Consider the following 19,876-nt stretch of genomic DNA (forward strand, 5'->3'; position numbering starts at 1 on the left):
CATTTGGTGCTTGACTGAGTTCTTTATCTCTTCATTTGATTTCAGGGTTTCAGGATTTAGGTGTGACTCTGTTTGACTTAGTTTTTTAGATCTTTGCTGCGCAGGGACAGCATGGCACTTCTGACTATAGCACCATGTTGCCCGGAAGTATTGATACCATATCTCTCTTTGGATCACAATTTAACACCCAATTCTTCAAGAATCATTTCTAGCTTAATCACAACTCTTTTACAGCCTGCTATACAATAGCCCTAAAATATTCCAACTGCTTTTAATGTTCCTAAAATTTACATAGGATCCCTGGTAGCACAGTGGTTAAAATGCTCAGTTCTTAACCAAAAGATCGGCGGTTTGAACCCAACAGCCGCTCTATGGGAGAAATATGTGGCAGTCTACTTCCATATAGATTTACAGCCTTGGAAATCCTATGGGGCAGTTCTACTCTGTCCTATAAGGTTGCTATGAGTTGGAAATGACTTGGCAGTGGGTTCGGTATTGGTTTATAATATATATGGTATGTATGATATCTTATATGTGGTAAGTAATTCTAGGAATGAGTGCATATCTAGATAAACATTATCACAGTGCTTCTTACATGTTTCTGCTGCAGGCCCTTTAAGGGAAGACAGCCAGAAATGTATACAACTTTGTGCTCCTGAGATCACAGGACTTAGCAGTTTAGAGTGCCTGGCACCAATTTCCGATTTTTCTTATAACGCTGTATTTTATTTTTAAAATTTGCACTAAACTTGTTCTACTTTACAATATTCTATTTTTTTCTAAAATAAAAATACTATTTAAATTTACTCGTAGGTTAAATTACTTAAATGTCCCCTCAAAGATTTTAATAAACATGAAGCTTTCAGAAAATAGACCATATTGATCTAACATCTCCCCATGCCTCCTGATACATCATTCCATATCCCTGTGGGCATTGGGAGTCCACGGATGGCACAGACAGTTAAGTATATGACTACTAGCCGAAAGCTTGGTTCAAACCCACCCAGAGGAGCCTCAGAAGACAGGCCTGGCAATCCACTTCTGAAAAGACAATCCTATGGACCACAGTTCTACTGTGACACATATTGGGTCACCATGAATCAGAACTGAATTAATGGCAACTAGCAACAACATCCCTGTAGGCACTTGTACTCCACAGAAACAATACTCTGCATGTGATGAATTTTAGAACAACCTGGCATTAGTGCACCCTGGTTTTTTGTCTGTTTGCAGCATATGGCCATTTAATATTTACTTCCTTTATAAGGATAGGGACCATGTTAATTTGGGGTTGATTTATCGGGTAGTCATTCATTAAGCAAATATTTATTAATAACTTCCTATACATACTAAGAGAAACCCTAGTGGTGTAGTGGTTAAGAGCTCAGTTGCTAACCAAAAGGTTAGCAGTTCAAATCCACCAGGCGCTCCTTGGAAACCCTATGGGGCAGTTCTACTCTGTCGTATAGGGTAGCTATGAGTCAGAATCAACTCGATGACAACATATTTTTTTTATATGTATATATACTAAGGAGGCATAAAAATGGACAAGACATGGATCACTTAAAGAAGAGACATTAACATATTCAGGACTTACTCTCAGTTAAGCCTTGTGCTAGGGATTTTGATACACATGATCTCATTTATACTCACCACAACCACAAAACATGGCATTATATTCCCCACTTTCCAGATGAGCAAACAATAGTTCAAGGTGATGAGAAACTTGGCCAACAACACACCACCAGGATGTGAAGCCAGTGTAGACCTATGTCTGTGTGACTGGAAAGCTCATGCATGCGCTTTCTGTAATACAACAGTGCACAGCATGTAGTAGAGGAGGTGAGACAATAAAAATATGTGCAGTACGATATAGCTGAGTGTGATGTGAGGACTTCAGAAGAGGCACATTCCCTTCTGGTTGTTAAGATCAGAGAAAGCGTCATGGAATAATGACATTAGAGCTGGGCCTCAGAGAGAAGGCAAGAGGGCAATAGCTTAGGAGACTGGGCATTTTAAATGGAACACCTTAACTGAGAACACCTGGAGAGTCTGGGCAAGTTAAAGGTGAGAAATACAGTTGGACTGAAGTTTGACCTATAAATGGGAGAAGAATCGGTGAAACGGTAGACAAAAAAGAAAAGGGGCCAGAATGTGGGATACCTTATATACCAGCAAAATTAGAGTTTCAGAGTTATAAAATGTACAATGCTATTGATTTTTTTTGAGTAGGGAAATTATGAAAATCAAAATGGAAAAATTAGTCTGGCAACACTGAGCAAGCCACTTGGCAGTGTGACAAGTCACGGTGTGGCAGCAGGAATATGTGGAAGGATGTGAGACTGTGAAAGCAAATTTATTAACACATGGTAACAAGCGAACCTGGAAGAGAAAAAAGGAGCTGCTAAAAGTGTGAGGTTCCCAGCCTAGATTACTCAAAGCACAATGAGATATCATTAACTGCAATATGGAAGTCAGGATAAGGAGCTGGGTTAGAGGAAAGAGATAGAAAGGGATGGTGCATTGGTTTTTAGACATGGTGCGTTTGTCTGCCAATAAGACATATATGCCTAGATGTGCAGCAAACAATTGAAAACAGAGGACAAAAGCCTAGGGAGGAATCAGAACTAGGAGTACATGCTTGGTAATAATCTGCATAAAAGTCATATTCAAAAAGGAGTACAGAGAGAAGAGACAAGGGGTCAAGGATAAAATCAGTGGTTGGGAGAAGGAATAAGACCCTGTGGTGGGACCAGAAAATGAGCAATCAGAGGTGGAAGAAAAGATCAGAAGGTAATTGATGGTGAGATTTGAGAGAAACATTTTAATTGGTGATGAGGGTTACTGTGATGTTTTAAGGAGTTTATAGGCTATAGACCTTTTAATAACTGTAAAAAGCCAATGAGAATTTTGACAGTGAAGGAAAAGCTTAGTGGAGCAGAAACTGTGGTTTAGTAATGGATTAATTTTCTTTTTTTCATTTTTTTTGTCATTAGGATATAGAAGACAGGAGCATGTCTTAGAATGGGGCACCCATCCTTCTGGTACATTCTTCCAGAGAGATCCCTTTTTCAAGATACTGTGCTGACATGATAGTTATGATCATAAAGAAAAGAGCTTAGAGAAAGCAGTGTGAAAGCAGGACCATGAGACACTCAGGAAGGTTGTCAAGGGCAGCACCATTTTCCCCCCGGGGTCTCGCCCTTCCACACAATGGCTCTGCCCACAGCACTACACCCCTCAACTCAGATCTGTCCCAGGCTTGATGTCCTTGAGTAAGAACCTAATTATCACTGCCATTTAAGGAGAGTTGTATAGTTTAAAAGACTTTAGTATTAGGTAGTTCTGGGTTCAAATCTTGACTCCACTGTTGATGGGATCTGAGTCTCTGTTTCCATATTTATTAAGAGTTGGTAACATACATAATATATAGTATTATTTTTCAGAATAAAATTAAGGGAAATAAACCTAAATAAAGAGCCAGATGGATAGTAAGCATTCAGTAAATAATAAAATAATCATTTTTGCTTTTGAAAAAGACGATGATGATGGTAGACAGGACAGGCCCAGAAAAGGTGACATTTAAGAGAACCACAGACACAAGTGAAGAGAAGCATCATCCTTTAAAAGGCTGAGGGATCTGTTTTACTCTGAGAAGACATGGAAAGGAAGAAAATACACATGCAGAAATTTAGACTACAGGAGAAGAAAAAGAAGTGGTAATTAAATGTGAAGAAATAAAAGTAGAAATAGGTTTCATTTAGAGAAGAGAAAAAACAGAAAAAAGAAAGTATTTAGGGTGTGGTTCATTTTTTTTTCAAAAAGGTAGGAGCCATATTTTCTTTCTAAGATTGAAGGAGTATCCTCAGTCTCTAGGTATATTTTTCTCTTCCCGAAGTCCCCAAAACCTTGTGTTGACATATACCTTGGCAACACATCAATCGTGCTCTGCCCCCTTCTAATCTAGACATACAAAGAGAAAACTCTTCTTTCTTTCTCAATTCCTTCCAGCAAGTCCCTCCCCAGCATATTGCAATATGCAATCTTTCCTTACCTCGCTGAGAAAACTACCTAAAATCCTCAAAGCTTCCTAAATAAGGAATCCAAAGGCTCTGTTTCAGTTCATATGTCATCAGCCCTCTCTGCTTTGACATAGCCAATAATTCCTTTCTTCCCAAGGCTATTTTTTTCCCCTCACTTCCTCATGGCCATAGGTTCCTGGTTCCCCTCATGCCATTCTGACTTGAAGCTCTCAGTGTCTTGTATGTGCTCCTCTACTTCTAACTCTTCAATGCTAGTGTTTTCCAGCTCTACTCTTCTCATTCTACATACTCCCCCTGGAAATCTCCTTCACAGTCAAGATTTTACTATCACAAACAGACTGAGGATTCTCCAGCTATTGTCTTCAATGTAGACTCATTCTCTGAGACTCAGACCCATATATTCTCATTCATGTGCTGGATGAATCTCACTGGGATGTCCACTATACATCTCACTTTCAAAATTTCCAAAGCTGAACTCAATATATTCCTACCTTAAATTGTATTTCTTCTATTCTGAAACTCAATTGTTTGTATTCCCATCCACCTAGTCACCCAACCTACAACTCCTAACCCACTCCTAGCCACCAAGATCTAAAAATTCTATTTCCTAAAGATTGCTTAACTTTGACCTCTACCCTTAATATTGCCACCACTAACTTTCCTGGACCAAGCTTTCATTACCTTTCACTTGGACTATGCAATACTCTCCTACCAGTTAGTTTGCCTCCAGTATTGTCTCCTGATGAATGACCTTCCCATAGCTGCCACCATGCTGTAAAACAAAAATTGGACCCTGCACTCTTAAGCTTAAAGTTCCTTCATGGTTCACTACCCTCTATAAATCCACAGAATTAAGTTCAAGCTGCTTAACATACAGACCTTGCATCATCTGACCCACCTCATCTCTTGGTATGCCCTGCTCTGAATTTCATTCTTCAGAAACAATGAACTGCTTAGAGTAAGTGGGGACATTCATTGTGCTGTTTTCCTTTCTATGCCTTTGTTTATGCTGGCCCCTATGCTTCTACCCACTTTGATCTGGCTCTTTTTCATCCTTTACCTTGACCTCAGTCACCATTTCTTCTTAGAAGCTTTTCCCAACTCTTTCCTTCCTGCCCCTTACCCAACCTGAACCTGTCTGTCGCTTTGTTGTTCTGTGGTGGCTTGTGTGTTGCTCCAATGCTGGAAGCTATGCCACAAGGATTTTAAGTACCAGCAGAGCCACCCATGATGGACAGGTTTTAGCAGAGCTTCCAGACTAAGACAGACTAGAAAGAAAGGCCTGGCGGTCTAGTTCCAAAAATTAGCCAGTGAAAATCCTATAGATGTCAAGAGAATATTGTCCGATATAGTGCTGGAAGATGAGTCCCCTGGGTGGGAGGGCACTCAAAATACACAGGGGCCACATCAGTGGACTTGAGCATACCGATGATTGTGAAGATGGCACAGGACTGGGCAACATTCTGTTCTGTTGTAAACGGGGTCAGCATGAGTCGGACAGAGCCAACTCGATGGCAACTGACAACAGGAACAACAACCACCACAACTGCAGAGGTGCCTCTCTTTTAGGGACTTGCGGGTCCCCGTGAACGCCTTCAACATTTCCCTTAACACATTAAGCAGGGATGCTCTTCATTATGCTTGTACCCCACATTTGATTGTGAACACCCTGGAAGCAGGGTAAGTCTTATTTACATTTATTTCTCAGAATTAGCATATTATTACATGTTATTACCTGGTACCCTTCCATCTGTTGGAGGAATGTCGGAAAGGTTTGAGAGAGCCGTGGAGGGGAATGAGACAGTTAACCAAAGATGAACTAAGGAGGGAATGGGATTTATTCAGGGCCAAATTTAAGTTATATAGACCAACATTATAGTGATGCTCTTAGGCTTGTTTTATAACTTTTTCCAAAAGATTCTTCAACCTGACACACAAAAATGAATGGTAACTGTAACCTGGAGTTGGTGATAATTCAAGGAAGGGAAAGGATTCTAGGGTGATCAGAGACCAACTACAGAAACAACTGAGGGCAGAAAGGGCTGATGTGCATGGCAGAGGGGGTGGAATCAAAGAGAACGATGAGGGCAAAGAGACAGTTGGGTGGGCCAGAGAGAGCTGGTGAGGAGGAAAGAGGAGGACAGTGTATTCAGACAAAGGGAGAGAGGGACACAGAGAAGGGGAGGGAGGAAGTGACAAAGGGAGGCAGAGAGAGAGAGAAAGAGAGAGAGAGAGTTTGCTTAAAAACTGAAAGACGGTATAGTTCAGAATCCAAAATACAGTAATATCAGTTAGTAGAAATTCCAGCTGCTGGAAAAATCACCTTTGGATTCATAATCTAACAAAATAAAATAAAAATCATTCTAGTGTTTAATTTATATGTTACTACAGTAAATTAAAAACCTATTTGCCAGTTTGTGGACACTTTGGGCATTTTGTATCACATTCTATAGTCAAAGAATCATACAAATTGCAGAAATAATGACAGGAAAGCTTTGCCATGTAATTCTTCCATCTATTTATGGAAGCAGAGAACTCTAGTCCAATGCCCAGTTACATAATCTGAATTTTGTCCAGCCTTCGTTTTGAAATAATTTTTCCAAAAGCATGACAAATAAGTCATTTTAGCCCTTCCTTTCTGCTAAGTAGTTTTTTTGTCCATTATTTTAGCATTTTGAGAGCACATACCACAGATAAAGCAGGTTGTCTTTAGAATTTCTTCTTTTTTCTGTTTTTCACTTCTGAGATCAGCAAAGGTATCAATGATAACACCAAAAATCAAGTTAAGAACAATAATGATAACAATGAAAAAAAACAGAAGATCATAAACCACCCGGGCAGCAAACAAAGGCTCCTGAAAAACAAATTATATATACATGTAAATATACATATGCACTTTCAAGACATGTTCATTTAGCACATTGCTTAGCATAGAAGATAATACGCAATAAATATTTGCTAAATGAATATAAAATACTCTTCCAAGTTGGAAACATAAGACATACTTTCTGTCTTAGCTTTTCTTTTCTTTAGGAGTCGTGAGAAAAACTTCCAGGCCAGTTCCCAAGAACGCTTTCTTTTCTCTATGACTAACACATTTCTTTTCTAATGGAGGGACTTACCTTTCATTAGCAACCACTTTACTATGTCATTCTGCCGAACGCGTTTTGTTGCAGTGGCCCCTATCCCAGAAGCCGCACGAAAGGCATTTAAACAGTAATTCCAAAGGTCAGCAATTAGAGACCTAAGGAAGACCTAATGACTTGTCAGTTTCTGAAGTAGGTTTCTTTCTTGGCTTCATAGGGTCAAGTACATACAGTTCAACCTTATTTCCATCAACGAACAATATTAAAATACATATTAGAGATCATTTAATACAGTTGTCTCATAGATGAGGGGCCTGAGGTTATGAAATGCTAGATGGCTGGACAACACTATATAGCTCGCCTATACAGAACTGAGATTTTTAGAGCCCCCAGCCTGATTCTTGACATTTTGCAGATAATGAGATTTTTTTCAGCCTTGCCATTTTACTATATGAAATTCTATTAGAATCTGTTCAAATTTTATATTCATCATGGATAAATAATGGATGCTATTCCTACGCAGAAGGAAAGAGTAAATTTTCATACCTGAGAAACATGACAGACAAGGGGCAGCCTAGTTTCTCTTATTTATGTAACAATAAACTCCTATACAAAGTTCTCCATCATGATTTCCTTACTGTAATACTATACACAGATCAAACCTGGATAAATGTCATAACTCTACTAACATACCTCATGGATTGAATTGTGTCCCCCAAAAGTATCTGTCAACTTGGCTGGGTTGTGATTCCCAGTATTGTATGATGGTGTAATCTGATGGGATTTCCTTTTGTGTTGTAAACTCTATCGCTATCATGAGGTTATACGTGGTCTCCTTATGTGTTGTAAATTCTATCACTGTGATGAGGTTATACTGATGAGGTTTACAAGATTAGATAGTGTCTTAATCCAATCTCTTTTGAGATATAAAAGAGAGAGGCAAGCAGAGACACACAGGTGAACCTCATACCACCAAGAAAGCAGTGCCGGGAGCAGAGCATGTCCTTTGGACCTGAGGTTCCTGCGCTGAGATGCTGCCAGACCAAGGGAAGACTAATGCATCACAAGGAACTTCCAGACCAAGGGAAGCTTGATGACACAGACCTTCCTCCAGAGCTGACAGAGAAAGTGTTCCCCTGGAGCTGACGCCCTAAATTTGGACTTGTCGCCTACTAGACTGTGAGAGAATAAACTTCTCTTTGTTAAAGACATCCACTTGTGGTATTTCTGTTAGAGCAGCACTAGATGACCAAGACACATACATAGATTTTTAGTACATTAGCTGTTTCTAGGTAATCCTAGTATACAATTAATTGGTTTTAATGGCCGTCATTATACTTTGAAGCAAATGACACAACATATTACCCTGAAAACAAAAGCCATAATGTAAACGCTATTTTCAAAAGCTAAAAAAATGAGTACACGGTTCTTGAAAAACTACTTTTCCTTCCACTTACATCTTTTGAGGGCCTTCTCAGCACATCTCCCACACCTCCACCGTTCCTGAGGCCCTGGTTTAATACAGTGACGATGCACATAAGCAGAGTGTCACACATCCTTTCAATTCCATCTTCATACTCTTCATCACCTATAAAACCACACAAATTAAACAATGTAACAAACTTACATTGAATAAGTATATTATTATTCCATTTCCAAGGATTTATTTCTTTATAATTGTGTCATGACACAATATCTTGAAGTCACATAACATCTGTTTCATGCGGCAACACATGACTAACACATACAGACAAATTTGCACGTACAATGTCCTGAAATAATTTTTTTTCCATAGGCAGAAAATAGAATTAAAAGGGTAAAATATAAAAAGGCTAATGTTCATTGTGCATTGTTGTGGTGCTGGTTGATTACAGTACCATCTCCTGAAAACCCAGCCAACTGACCCAGAAGACAAAAATAGTGTAGGGGACAGAGCATGAACACAGGAGCCAGACAGACCTGGCTTCACATTCTACTGTGACAATATTGGGACTTGGACAAGTTCATAATCTCAATGTCTTCATCTGTGAAAGAGGGATGGTTGTTTAAGGATTAAACTCTTTATAGGTTTGTGTAAGGACTATGTTTAATTAAGGTAACACTTTGCACAGAGATTGGCACACACACAAAGTAAGTGCTTACATATTTGGACAGATATTGTTATTTCATTATTCAGGTTAAGGGTCTAAGTTTTCTTAATGACCAACTTGTGGCTGCTGATGAGAAGCACATTGTATTTATGTGTAAAATTCTATTTAGGGAGAAATGGGGAGACAGAAAAATTCCTAGCCATTTTTTCAAAGATAAAGTTACCAAACTTGCAACATAATTTCCAAGCCACTTAAAATAGCAAAAAATTCATACTAAATTGGATATTAGAGTTAGGATTTCCTAATATTGGCAAGTGAGAGAAATGCATTTTTCTCATTACAAGGATAATTAACTATCGTGTTGTGTGCCGTTGAGTCGATTCTGACTCACAGTGACCCTATATGACAGAGTAGAACTGCCCCATAGGGTTTCCTAGGCTATAATCTTTATGGGAGCAGATCTCCAGGTCTTTTCTCTTCCATGGAGCTGCTGATGGGTTCAAACCTCTGACCTTTCAGTTAGCAGCTGAGCACTTAACCGTTGCGCCACCAGAGCTCAGCATTAAATTTTGGAATTATGTAGCCACACTCTGCGTGTTAACATACAAGTAAGTGTAAAACAACAACAACCAAAAAAAAAAAAAAAATTCAGTCTAGTTTTGTCTACATGATCCAAGACTAACAACCTGTTTGGTATTTTGTTATGAAATGACTCATTTTCCTCTTCTGAGCTGACTTTATTTTAGCATCACATGGATGAGGGGCTCCCAATATTTTTACTTTACTTGAAGCTGTTTCTTTTTAACCCTTTCAAGAAGCAATTATTTTCTCTTGAATTTTTTGTTGATATGATGTGTTTCCACTAATGAAGGCATGCTGATTAAAGGACCAACTCAGAATTTTTGTTATAATTTATGGGTTTTGATACCCATTATCTGGAATCACATATGTACCAGTGACCTCTGGATGACATAAATCCTGCCAATATGAGTCAATGATAAAATCGGGGTTTTTTTTTGTTTTGTTTTGTTTTGTTTTTTTAGTTTTCTTTATTTTATTTCTTGAAAATTTGCAAAACATGAGGTAAAACATGAAGGCACCTGGAATGACTGCATGTATATTTTATTCTAGTCTCCTTAGCCTTTTCACTATTTTTCATAAAACTTTTCATAACATGGTACAATGCTATCTTCCTTACTGCAAAAGTACTTACAGACCAAATAAAGCCAAGAAATTTTTTTATCTCAGAAAAATTACCACTACAATGCATTCTTAATTACTGCAAAAGCAATACTTAGAGGCAAAATAAATAAAATTAAAGGAATTTGAATCTCAGGAAAATTACCACTACTCTGTATTCTTCATAGTAAAAGCATTACTAACAGCTAAGAAGCAGAAACAGATCCCCTGGAATACTGCAGAACTGCTCACAGTGGTGCATTCCACTTGCTGCACATGGAAGCAGTGACTGGGCCCTAAGATTGAATGCAGGGTAAGAATAACATATAGGAGCTCCAATCTCTTGAAAAGTACCACTTCAATACATTATTTCTTATTGGAAAGGCATTATTTACTGTTCAGAGGCTAGAAAAGAACGGAGTCAGTAACACCTGGAAACAATGAATGGCATAAAGGATAAAATGGCCACTATGACTGAATGAAGACTGGCAATAGCTTAATCTCGCTATAATACATTCTCACAAGAATATAGTAACTGGGAAACTTAGTGAGGGGGCTTATCTCACAAAGATAAAGGCAAACCTGTCAAAAGTTTAGAAAATTCACATATTCGGGAGGCATGACCTAGGACAATGCTCAATCTAAAAAACAAGGAGTCTCACACTCAGGATTTTTGAGTTTCATGCATGTCAAAAGGTTCCTATCTTGAGGCTAAACACGCATTAAAATCAGGCTACCCCTTTTCCAAAGAATTTCAGAGACATAAAAAGTGGGTGGGATACCTTTTGTCCCTCGGATCTTGAAAGGGTTAAAATATTCTGGGATGCACCTTGAGAAGAGGAGAGGCAGAGTCTGGGCTTGACCACTTACCTTCCAGGTGAGTCCTAAGGCACATTCTGATTTAGAAAGAAGGAGAAATACAACTCCTTTAGGAGGAAGAAGAAATGGGGAATAGGTATGGCTTGTGGTGGTATCAGTCAGAGCAGCAGTAGACAAGGAAGCCAGAGAAAGCAGTGGAGAAAGCTCAGGTTGTACCATGCTGGTTAACTTCCCAAAGCCCGGTGGTGGGTTCTAACATGATGGCTAAGAAGGATGAGAGGAAAAATAGTTAGAAATGTGTAAGAAAGTTAAAAGAAAGTTTTAAGGAGAAATGTGGTTTTTGAATAATGAGGCCATCTGGAATATGCCTACATGCTACTTACAACAGTTAGACTTTCAATCAAAGCAGTTATATATTTAGTGGCATGATCTGCATTCATTTATTTGTTCAGCTACTACCTGCTTTTGTCACAATAAATGCTTATTAGAAACTAAGTGCTAGATTAATCAGTACACAGAAGCTACAAGGTAATGCTCCCACGTCTTCCGAAGAATTTGGAAATGAAGCTGTTTGTTCTCTTAGAGGTGAACTTGTAAACTCTACACACAATTCACAATGTAATTAGCTTGTGAAAAATAAATAGACTGGCTGCAAATATATACTGAGAGAACTGGCTTTCTGTGTAGCATGCAAATAGGGGAGAATGCTCAGGTCAGGTCAATGCCAGCAATAGTCCAGTCATCTTGCTCAAAAATAATCAGTACATGGGCATGTTGGTTTGATATATTAGCCTCAATGAGCTTGGTTCATGCAGTTCTACCTTTGTGAGACGGACCGAATCTCACTATGTTATGCCAAGTTCCCAGGCCTTCAGGTGGAAAGCCAGACTCTGAGTCATGGTAAATTCACCAAAGTAAATGCCACCTTGTGGAGACCTACCTGCATGACCAGCTGTCCTTCCCCACGCCACACCTGCCTCGTTTCACTGCAACAGGGGCCTCTAGGCCAGGAATTAGGAATAGAGGTGGGAACAATGAAAGTGTCCCAGTCCCTAAGAAATTTAGGGTCCACTAAGAAAAATACCCCAGCAAAAGGACAAAGGCAGTGCAATATTACTGGGTGCCATGGAGGCATGATGGAAGTGCTTCTTTCAGACGGGGGCGTCAGGGACGGCATCCTGAGTTGAGTCATGAAAAAGAAGCATGCTTAGCCAGTAGATTAGTGAGGTAAGACGTGCCAGGCAGATAAAATGGGCTGTGCAAAGGCAAACAGGCATACAAGCACCTGGGATGTTTGTGGAACTGCAGGTGGATTGCAATGGCTGGGGTTTCGGTGTATGCAGAAAAGTGGTGAAGACATGAGAGGAAAAGCAAGCGGGGAACAGGTCATGGAGAGCTTCATACACCAAGGTGAAGAGTTTAAACTTTATCCCAAAAGCTATGGGGAGCTACTAGAGAATTGTAAACAAGGACAAGGTGGTTTACCACCTGCTGTTGTTCGCTGCCGTTGAATCATCCCTCAACTCATGGTGATCCCATGCACAATGGGATCAAACTGTTGTGCTCTGTAGAGCTTTTATTGGCTGATTTTTTGGAAGTAGATCACCAGGGCTTTCTTCCTAGGCATTCTTAGCCTGGAAGCTCTGCTGAGACCTGTTCAGCATCATAGCAACACACAAGCCTCCACTGACAGATTGGTAGAGGTTTTGCATGAGGCACATTGGCCGGGAATTAAACCAGGATCTTTTTCAAGGAAGGAGAGAATTCTCCCACTGAACCACCACTGCCCCCAGCTCACCATCTAGTTGGTAAAATAGCAAAAGATAAAACAAATATTCAAATAACAAGACAAATTAACATGTGATGAAAGCCGCAGAAGTGAGGCAAAGTGTTCAGACAGAAGAGGGAAACATTTAATACCAGAGATAATTAGAGGGGAGTCCATTAAAAATATACACAATGAGTTTAGGCTTGAATATTCCATAGCATAAGATAGGAGTAGAAAAACATTTCACAAGGCAGGATAGAAGTAGAAAAAGACATGCTTACATGTTAAACAGCAAATAAACCAGTATGCATGCACTAGAGGAGTGGAAGATAAAGCTGGAGAGTTAACTGGGAGCTCTCTGTGAAGCTCTAAGGAGTTCAGATTTTACTCAGAAGGCAATGCAGCATCATGGAAAGGTTAAGCTGTAGGTAGGGGAGGATATATTCAAAGCAGTGATTTCTGACAAGTAGTCTAGTAGTGATATACTGGGCGAATTGAAGAGAAGAGAATGACTGGAGGCAGAAAGACCACTTAGGAGGCAGTTGCAATAATTCAGACATGATGGACTATAAACCTTAACCAGGGTAATGGCAGTGAGAATGGAAAGGATGTGAGAGACAATGCAAGGAATGAAAGACCAGGAGCTGATGGGGCTTTAGGAAGGAGGGAGAAGGCAGCATTAAATATTATGCTGAGGCTTCCAGCCAGGCGTGACTTGGGAAAAGGATGGTTCCATTAGACCATAGAAACAGACAATTTAGAAGGAAGAACTGGATTTAAGATGTTTTGATGAAGACAAGGAAAAGAATCTCAGATGATTTTTATGTTTATTGGGTGAGAAAATGAGAAGGCATTTTAAAAAGTCAAAGGAATAAGAGAGCTGGGAGAGTACTTTGATCCAAATTTAAGGAACAAAATAAAGATGGAGAAGGTCATGTCAAAATTACAGAGGAGTCAAGGCAATGAGAAACAAGAAAAGGCCACTGGAATTACCAATTAGGCCATCAAATCATTAAGGGAAGATAAACCAACTGTCGTCGAGTCGATTCTGACTCATAGCAACCATATAGGACACAGCAGAACTGCCCAATAGCGTTTCCAAGGAGGAGATGGTGGATTCGAACTGCTGACCTTTTGGTTAGCAGCTAAATGCTTAACCACTGCGCCATCAACTCTCCAAGGGAAAGATACTGATGCAAAAACTGAAGGAGGGAGTGTGGGCCAATTGTTTTATAGAGAAATTAGGTACTGAAAGGAAGGAGACTGATAGGATATTAGCTTTGGGGGATAACAGAATGCAGAAGGAGGTTTAATTACGACCAGTGGGGGAAGTGGTGGTTTAGTGGTAAAATTCTTGCCTTCCATGAGAGAGACCTGGGTATGATTCCCAACCAATGCACACCATGCTCAGCTACCACCCATCTGTCAGTGGAGGCTTCAGAGTTGCTGTGATGCTGAACACGTTTCAGTGGAGCTTTCAACAGACTAGGAAGAAAGGCCTGACGAACTACTTCCAAAAATCAGCCAATGAAAACCCTGTGGATCTCAAGGGTCTGATCAATCTGAAATCGATCATGGGGATGGTGTAAGACCAGGCAGCATTTTGCTCCCTTGGGCACAGGTTGCCACGAGTTGAGGGCCAACTCTAGGGCAGCTAACAATAACAAAGAGTGTTAATAGGAAGAGAGGGAACAGATGGTCACAAAGAAAAGATTAAAGATCCGTCTGATCTAAGATAAAAGGGAATAATGAAAAAAAAAAAAAAACAGAGGTAATAATAAAAGAAGTGAAAAAGTATGGTTGTTTTAGAGCAAAAAGAAAGATTTAGTGAAAATAGACTTTTAATGTGCAAACATTTACGAGAACTAAATATATGCATGTAAGGAACTCCCAGCAGTGTTTAGTACACAGTTATGGCTCAATAAATAGCTATCATAATTCTTATCATTATCACTGCTGGATGTTGCTAAATTTTATGAAAAGTTAAGTTTTTTAACACAATTAAAAAATTCTATACTTGAATGATATGTTAAATTATCCTAAATTTCAGTTGAGTATTAGTAGAATAAAGTATTTTTTCTTAATTCAGTGTACAAATAAAATGTTTCATATGAGGAAAGGAATAAAAATATATTCTATTAACTCTGAAAACTCTTAAATATTTTCTCCTAAGGTGTTAGTCTATAAATATTTTAATAAATATGGACATGCTTGAACAACAGTATTTAATAACTGCTATTTTTTCTACTTTGATATTTAAAATAATCAGTTTTATCACGGTTTCTTAGAAAGTAACAGATTATCATTGGGAAACATTCTGAGTGAAACTGGAAACTTCTTATTTGTTAGTCTAAGACTTTAAGTAAAATCAATTCATTAGGAAAATGTTGATTTAAAATTTTTTTAACTAGGAAATAAAAACAAAAAAAACCTGGGCACCTGGCAGAAAACCAAAGTATAGAGCACTGTTTTCTAGTATTCATAAATATTGTCTATTAAAGAAAAATACCAAAACATATCAAATTTGAATTACTCGTAAATGCTGAACATCTGTGAACTTCCTCTTTTTTCTGTACATTCTAATTTTGACTTACAAAATCATTTTGATTTTATTTTGTAAATTGCCCCCAAAATGCATTGCTTTTCTAGAAAATCGGGTCTTTTTTGGATGCTATTATTGTTTTAGTGTGTGTGAATATTTTTGTCCAGGAAGTCTAGAGCAAATGAAATAAAAGTTATTTTATTTTTTTAAACCACAGTTGGTTGCCAGTTACTGTGTGAATTTTCTGCTGTTGGGACAATAACCTTCCCCACATCCACAGGAGCCTTCCTCAGGAGCTGGCAGCTCTGCCGCCAGATCACCCCGAGGCTTGTTATTATGCTACTGTGTATGTCTGAGCTTTTTGTAATGTGGACCTGCTCACCACAGGGTAACAAACTAAGGCTATCACAAATGCACACTAGGGTTTGCAAATTAAATTTTAATCCTGGTCTGAGACAGAAAAGTTATTTTTAAATCTGAGTGACATACACTGCACAACAAAGACCAGGCCCGTGCTTTGAGCATACGTTTACATTTAAATACATGTGGCCAAAATTTGAGGAGCCTTGGTGGTGCAGCAGTTAAGGCACTCAGCTGCTAACCAAAAGGTCAGTGGTTCGAACTCACCAACTGCTCCGCAGGAGAAAGACATGGCAGTTTGCTTCCGTAAAGATTTATAGCCTTGGAAACCCTGTGGGGCAGTTCTACTCTGTCCTACAGGGTCACTATGGAAGCGACTGGACAGCAGTGGGTAGGTGGTGGGCCAAAATTTAAAGGCGGCAAGGACTAGAAGAGCAGATCCATGGAATTTTCAATGAGATGAATTTTATCACTTCCCATGTCAAATACTAAAAGGATACAGAAGAAAGACTAGCTTAATAATGACATTTCCATGTTTCTTATTGATTTTGGAATGATCTCTAATTGTGAAAAGCTATTGCCACTGTCTTTGGTTCTCAACAGTATCTCTGATACACTTCCAGGACTGAAACACCTCCACTACCACAGCGTGAATCCTTGCTTTCCTCCCTTCACTGGGAGTTTTTCCTGCAAAATCTTCCCCCAGCTCCTAGGTCTTTTGAAGTTTAAAGAGAGACAGAGATTTTCCCCTGGAGCAACAAGCCTGGGAGAGACAATTGTCCTCATCTGTCCAGAGAGAAATGGGAAGTTATGTTCTTTATATGTGTGTTAGGTGAATAATGGGTTGTAGAAGTTTGTTTTTTTAATATTTTTAATTTTTTTTTATTGTACTTTAGATGAAGTTTTACAGAACAGATAGTTTCTCATTAAACAGTTAGTACACATATTGTTTTATGACATTGGTTAACAACCCCATGACATGTCAACACTCTCCCTTCTTGACCTTGAGTTCCCTATTACCGGCTTTCCTGTCTCCTCCTGCCTTCTAGTCCTTACCCCTGAGATGGTGTGCCCTTTAGTCTTGTTTTTTTATGGGCCTGTATAATCTTTGACTGGAGGGTGAACCTTGGGAGTGACTTCATTACTGAGCTAAAAGGGTGTCCTCAGAGTTTCTCCAGTCTCTGTCAGGTCAGTAAGTCTGGTCTTTTTTGTGAGAATTTTGTTCTACATTTTTCTCCAGCTCTGTCTAGGACCCTCTATTGTGATCCCTGTCAGAGCAGTCAGTGGTGGTAGCCGGGCACCATCTAGTTGTACTGGACTCAGTCTGGTAAGGCCTTGGTAGCTGTGGTCCATTAGTCCTTCGGAATAATCTTTCCCTTGTACTTTGTTTTCTTCATTCTCCCTTGTTTCCAAAGTGGGGAGACCAGTGGAGTATCTTCGATGGCCACTCACAAGCTTTTAAGACCCCAGATGCTACTCACCAAGGTAGAATGTAGAACATATTCTTTACAAACTATGTTATGCCAGTTGAGCTAGATGTTCCCAGACACCATGGTCCCCACAGCCCTCGGCCCAGCAATTTGTTCCCTCAGGGAGTTTGGATTCTATGGAGCTTCCATAACTTTGCCTTGTACAAGTTGTGCTGGCTTCCACGGTATTGTGTACTGTCTTACCCTTTACCAAAGTTACCACTTACCTACTGTCTACTTAGTGCTCCCCCCATCACCCCTCCCTTCCCTTGTAACCATCAAAGATTGTTTCTTTTTGTGTGTAAACCTTTTCCTGAGTTTTTACAGTAGTGGTCTCATACAATATTTGTTCTTTTGTGATTGACTTTTTCACTCAGCATAATGCCCTCCAAATATATCCATGTTGTGAGAAGCTTCAGAGATTCATCATTGTTCTTTATCATTGTGTAATACTCCATTGTGTATATATACCATAGTTTATTTAATCATTCATCTGTTGATGGGCATCTAGGTTGTTTCTATCTTTTTGCTATTCTGAATAATGCTGCAATGAACATGGCTGTGCATATGTCTATTCGTGTGACGGCCCTTATTTCTCTAGGTTATATTCCTAGGAGTAGGATTGCTGGATCATATGGTATTCTATGTCCAGATTTTAAGGAAGTGCCATATCATTTTCCAAAATTATTGTATCATTTTGCATTACCACCAGCATTGCATAAGAGTTCCGATCTCCCCGCAGCCTCTCCAACATTTGTTATTTCCAGTTTTTTTGATCCGTGCTAATAATGCTGGAGTGAGATGGTATCTCATTGTGGCTTTGATTTGCATTTCAGCCAGTGATCCCAAGCGTTTCCTCATATGTCTGTTGGCCCCTTGAATGTCTTTTTGGTGAAATGTCTGTTCATTTCTTTTGCCGATTTTTTAATTGGATTATTTGTCTTTTTGCTGTTGAGGTTTTGCACTATCTTGTAGATTTTAGAGATTAGATCTTTGTCTGATTAGTAATGGCCAAAAATTTTTTCCCAGTCAGTAGGTTATCTTTTTACTCTTTTGGTGAAATCTTTTGATGAGCATAAAAGTGTTTAATTTTTAGAGGATCCCAGTTATCTAGCTTATCTTCTGGAGTTAATATGTTGTTGGTTATGTTTGTATCCTGCTAATGCCGTGTATGAGGGCCTCTAGCATTGATCTTATTTTTTTCTTCTATGAACTTTATAGTTTTTAGCTTTATATGTAGGTCTTCGATCCATTTTGAATTAGGTTTTGTATATAGTGTGAGGTATAGGTCCTGTTTCATTTTTTGCAGATGGACATCCAGTTTTGCCAGCATTGTTTGTTAAAAAAAAACTGTCTTTTCCCCATTTGATGGAATTTCAGCCCTTGTTGGAGATCAGGTGACTGTAGGTGGATGGATTTACATCTGGGTTCTCAATTCTGTTCCACTGGTCAATGTATCTGTCGTTGTACCAGTACCAGGATATTTTGACTACCACAGCTGTATAGTAGGTTCTAAGGTCAGGTAGTGCAAGTCTTCTTACTTTATTCTTCTTCAATAGTTCTTTACTTATCTGGGGCTTCTTCCCTTTCCATATAAAGTTACTGATTACTTTTTCCATCTCTTTAAAGAACATTGTTGGTATTTGGATCGAGATTGCATTGTGTTTGTAAATTGCTTCAGGTAGAATTGTCATTTTCACAATGTTGAGTCTACTTATCCATGAGCGTGGTAGGTTTTTCCATTTATGTAGATCCTTTTGGTTTCTTGCAGTAGTGTTTTGTAGTTTTCTTCATATCGGACTTTTACATCCCTGGTTAGATTTATTCCTAAGTATTTTATTTTTTTAGGGGCTATTATAAATGGTATTGTTTTCCTGATTTCCTTTTCATCACTCTTTTTATTAGTGTATAGGAATCCAACAGAGTTTTATATGTTTATCTTGTAATCTGATACTCTGCTGAATCTTTCTATTAGTTCCAGTAGTTTTCTCATGAAGTCTTTTGGGTTTTCTGTCTATAGTATCACATCATCTGCAAATTGGGACAGGTTAACTTCTTCATTACCAATTTGGATGTCTTTTATTTCTTTTTCTTGCCTTACTGCTCTAGCTAGGACTTCCAGCACAATGTTAAGTAGGAGTGGTGATAAAGGACAACCTTGTCTTGTTCCTGTTCTCAAGGGGAATGTTTTCAGCCTCTCTCCATTAAGAATGATGTTGGTCATGGTTTCGCATAGATGCTGTCTTAGTCATCTAGTACTGCTCTAATAGAAATACCACAAGTGGATGATTTTAACAAAGAGAAGTTTATTCTCTCACAGTCCATTACGCTACAAGTCCAATTTCAGGGCATCAGCTCCAGGAGAAGGCTTTCTCTCTCTGTCAGCTCTGGAGGAAGGTCCTTGTGATGCATCAGTCTTCCCTTGGTCTGGGAGCATCTCAGCACAGGAACCTCAGGTCCAAAGGACGTGCTCTGCTCCCGGCACTGCTTTCTTGGTGGTATGAGGTTCCCATGTGTCTC

General features: G+C 39.1%; 1 protein-coding gene across 1 annotated transcript in view; it reads right to left on the reverse strand.

Moving 5' to 3' along the window:
- The window catches only part of ITPR2 (inositol 1,4,5-trisphosphate receptor type 2), a 596,492-nt gene that overhangs the window by 67,234 nt on the left and 509,382 nt on the right, over positions 1-19,876 (reverse strand). The window contains exons 46-47 of the mRNA XM_023738100.1: positions 8,587-8,717; positions 6,732-6,897 (exon numbers count right to left, since the gene is read on the reverse strand). Of these exons, the coding sequence (XP_023593868.1) occupies positions 6,732-6,897; positions 8,587-8,717 (297 nt within the window). The remainder of the gene's footprint in view (positions 1-6,731; positions 6,898-8,586; positions 8,718-19,876) is intronic.

The sequence above is a fragment of the Trichechus manatus genome, unplaced genomic scaffold (assembly GCF_000243295.1).
Source record: "Trichechus manatus latirostris isolate Lorelei unplaced genomic scaffold, TriManLat1.0 scaffold00112, whole genome shotgun sequence".
NCBI classification, from domain to species: Eukaryota; Metazoa; Chordata; class Mammalia; order Sirenia; family Trichechidae; genus Trichechus; species Trichechus manatus.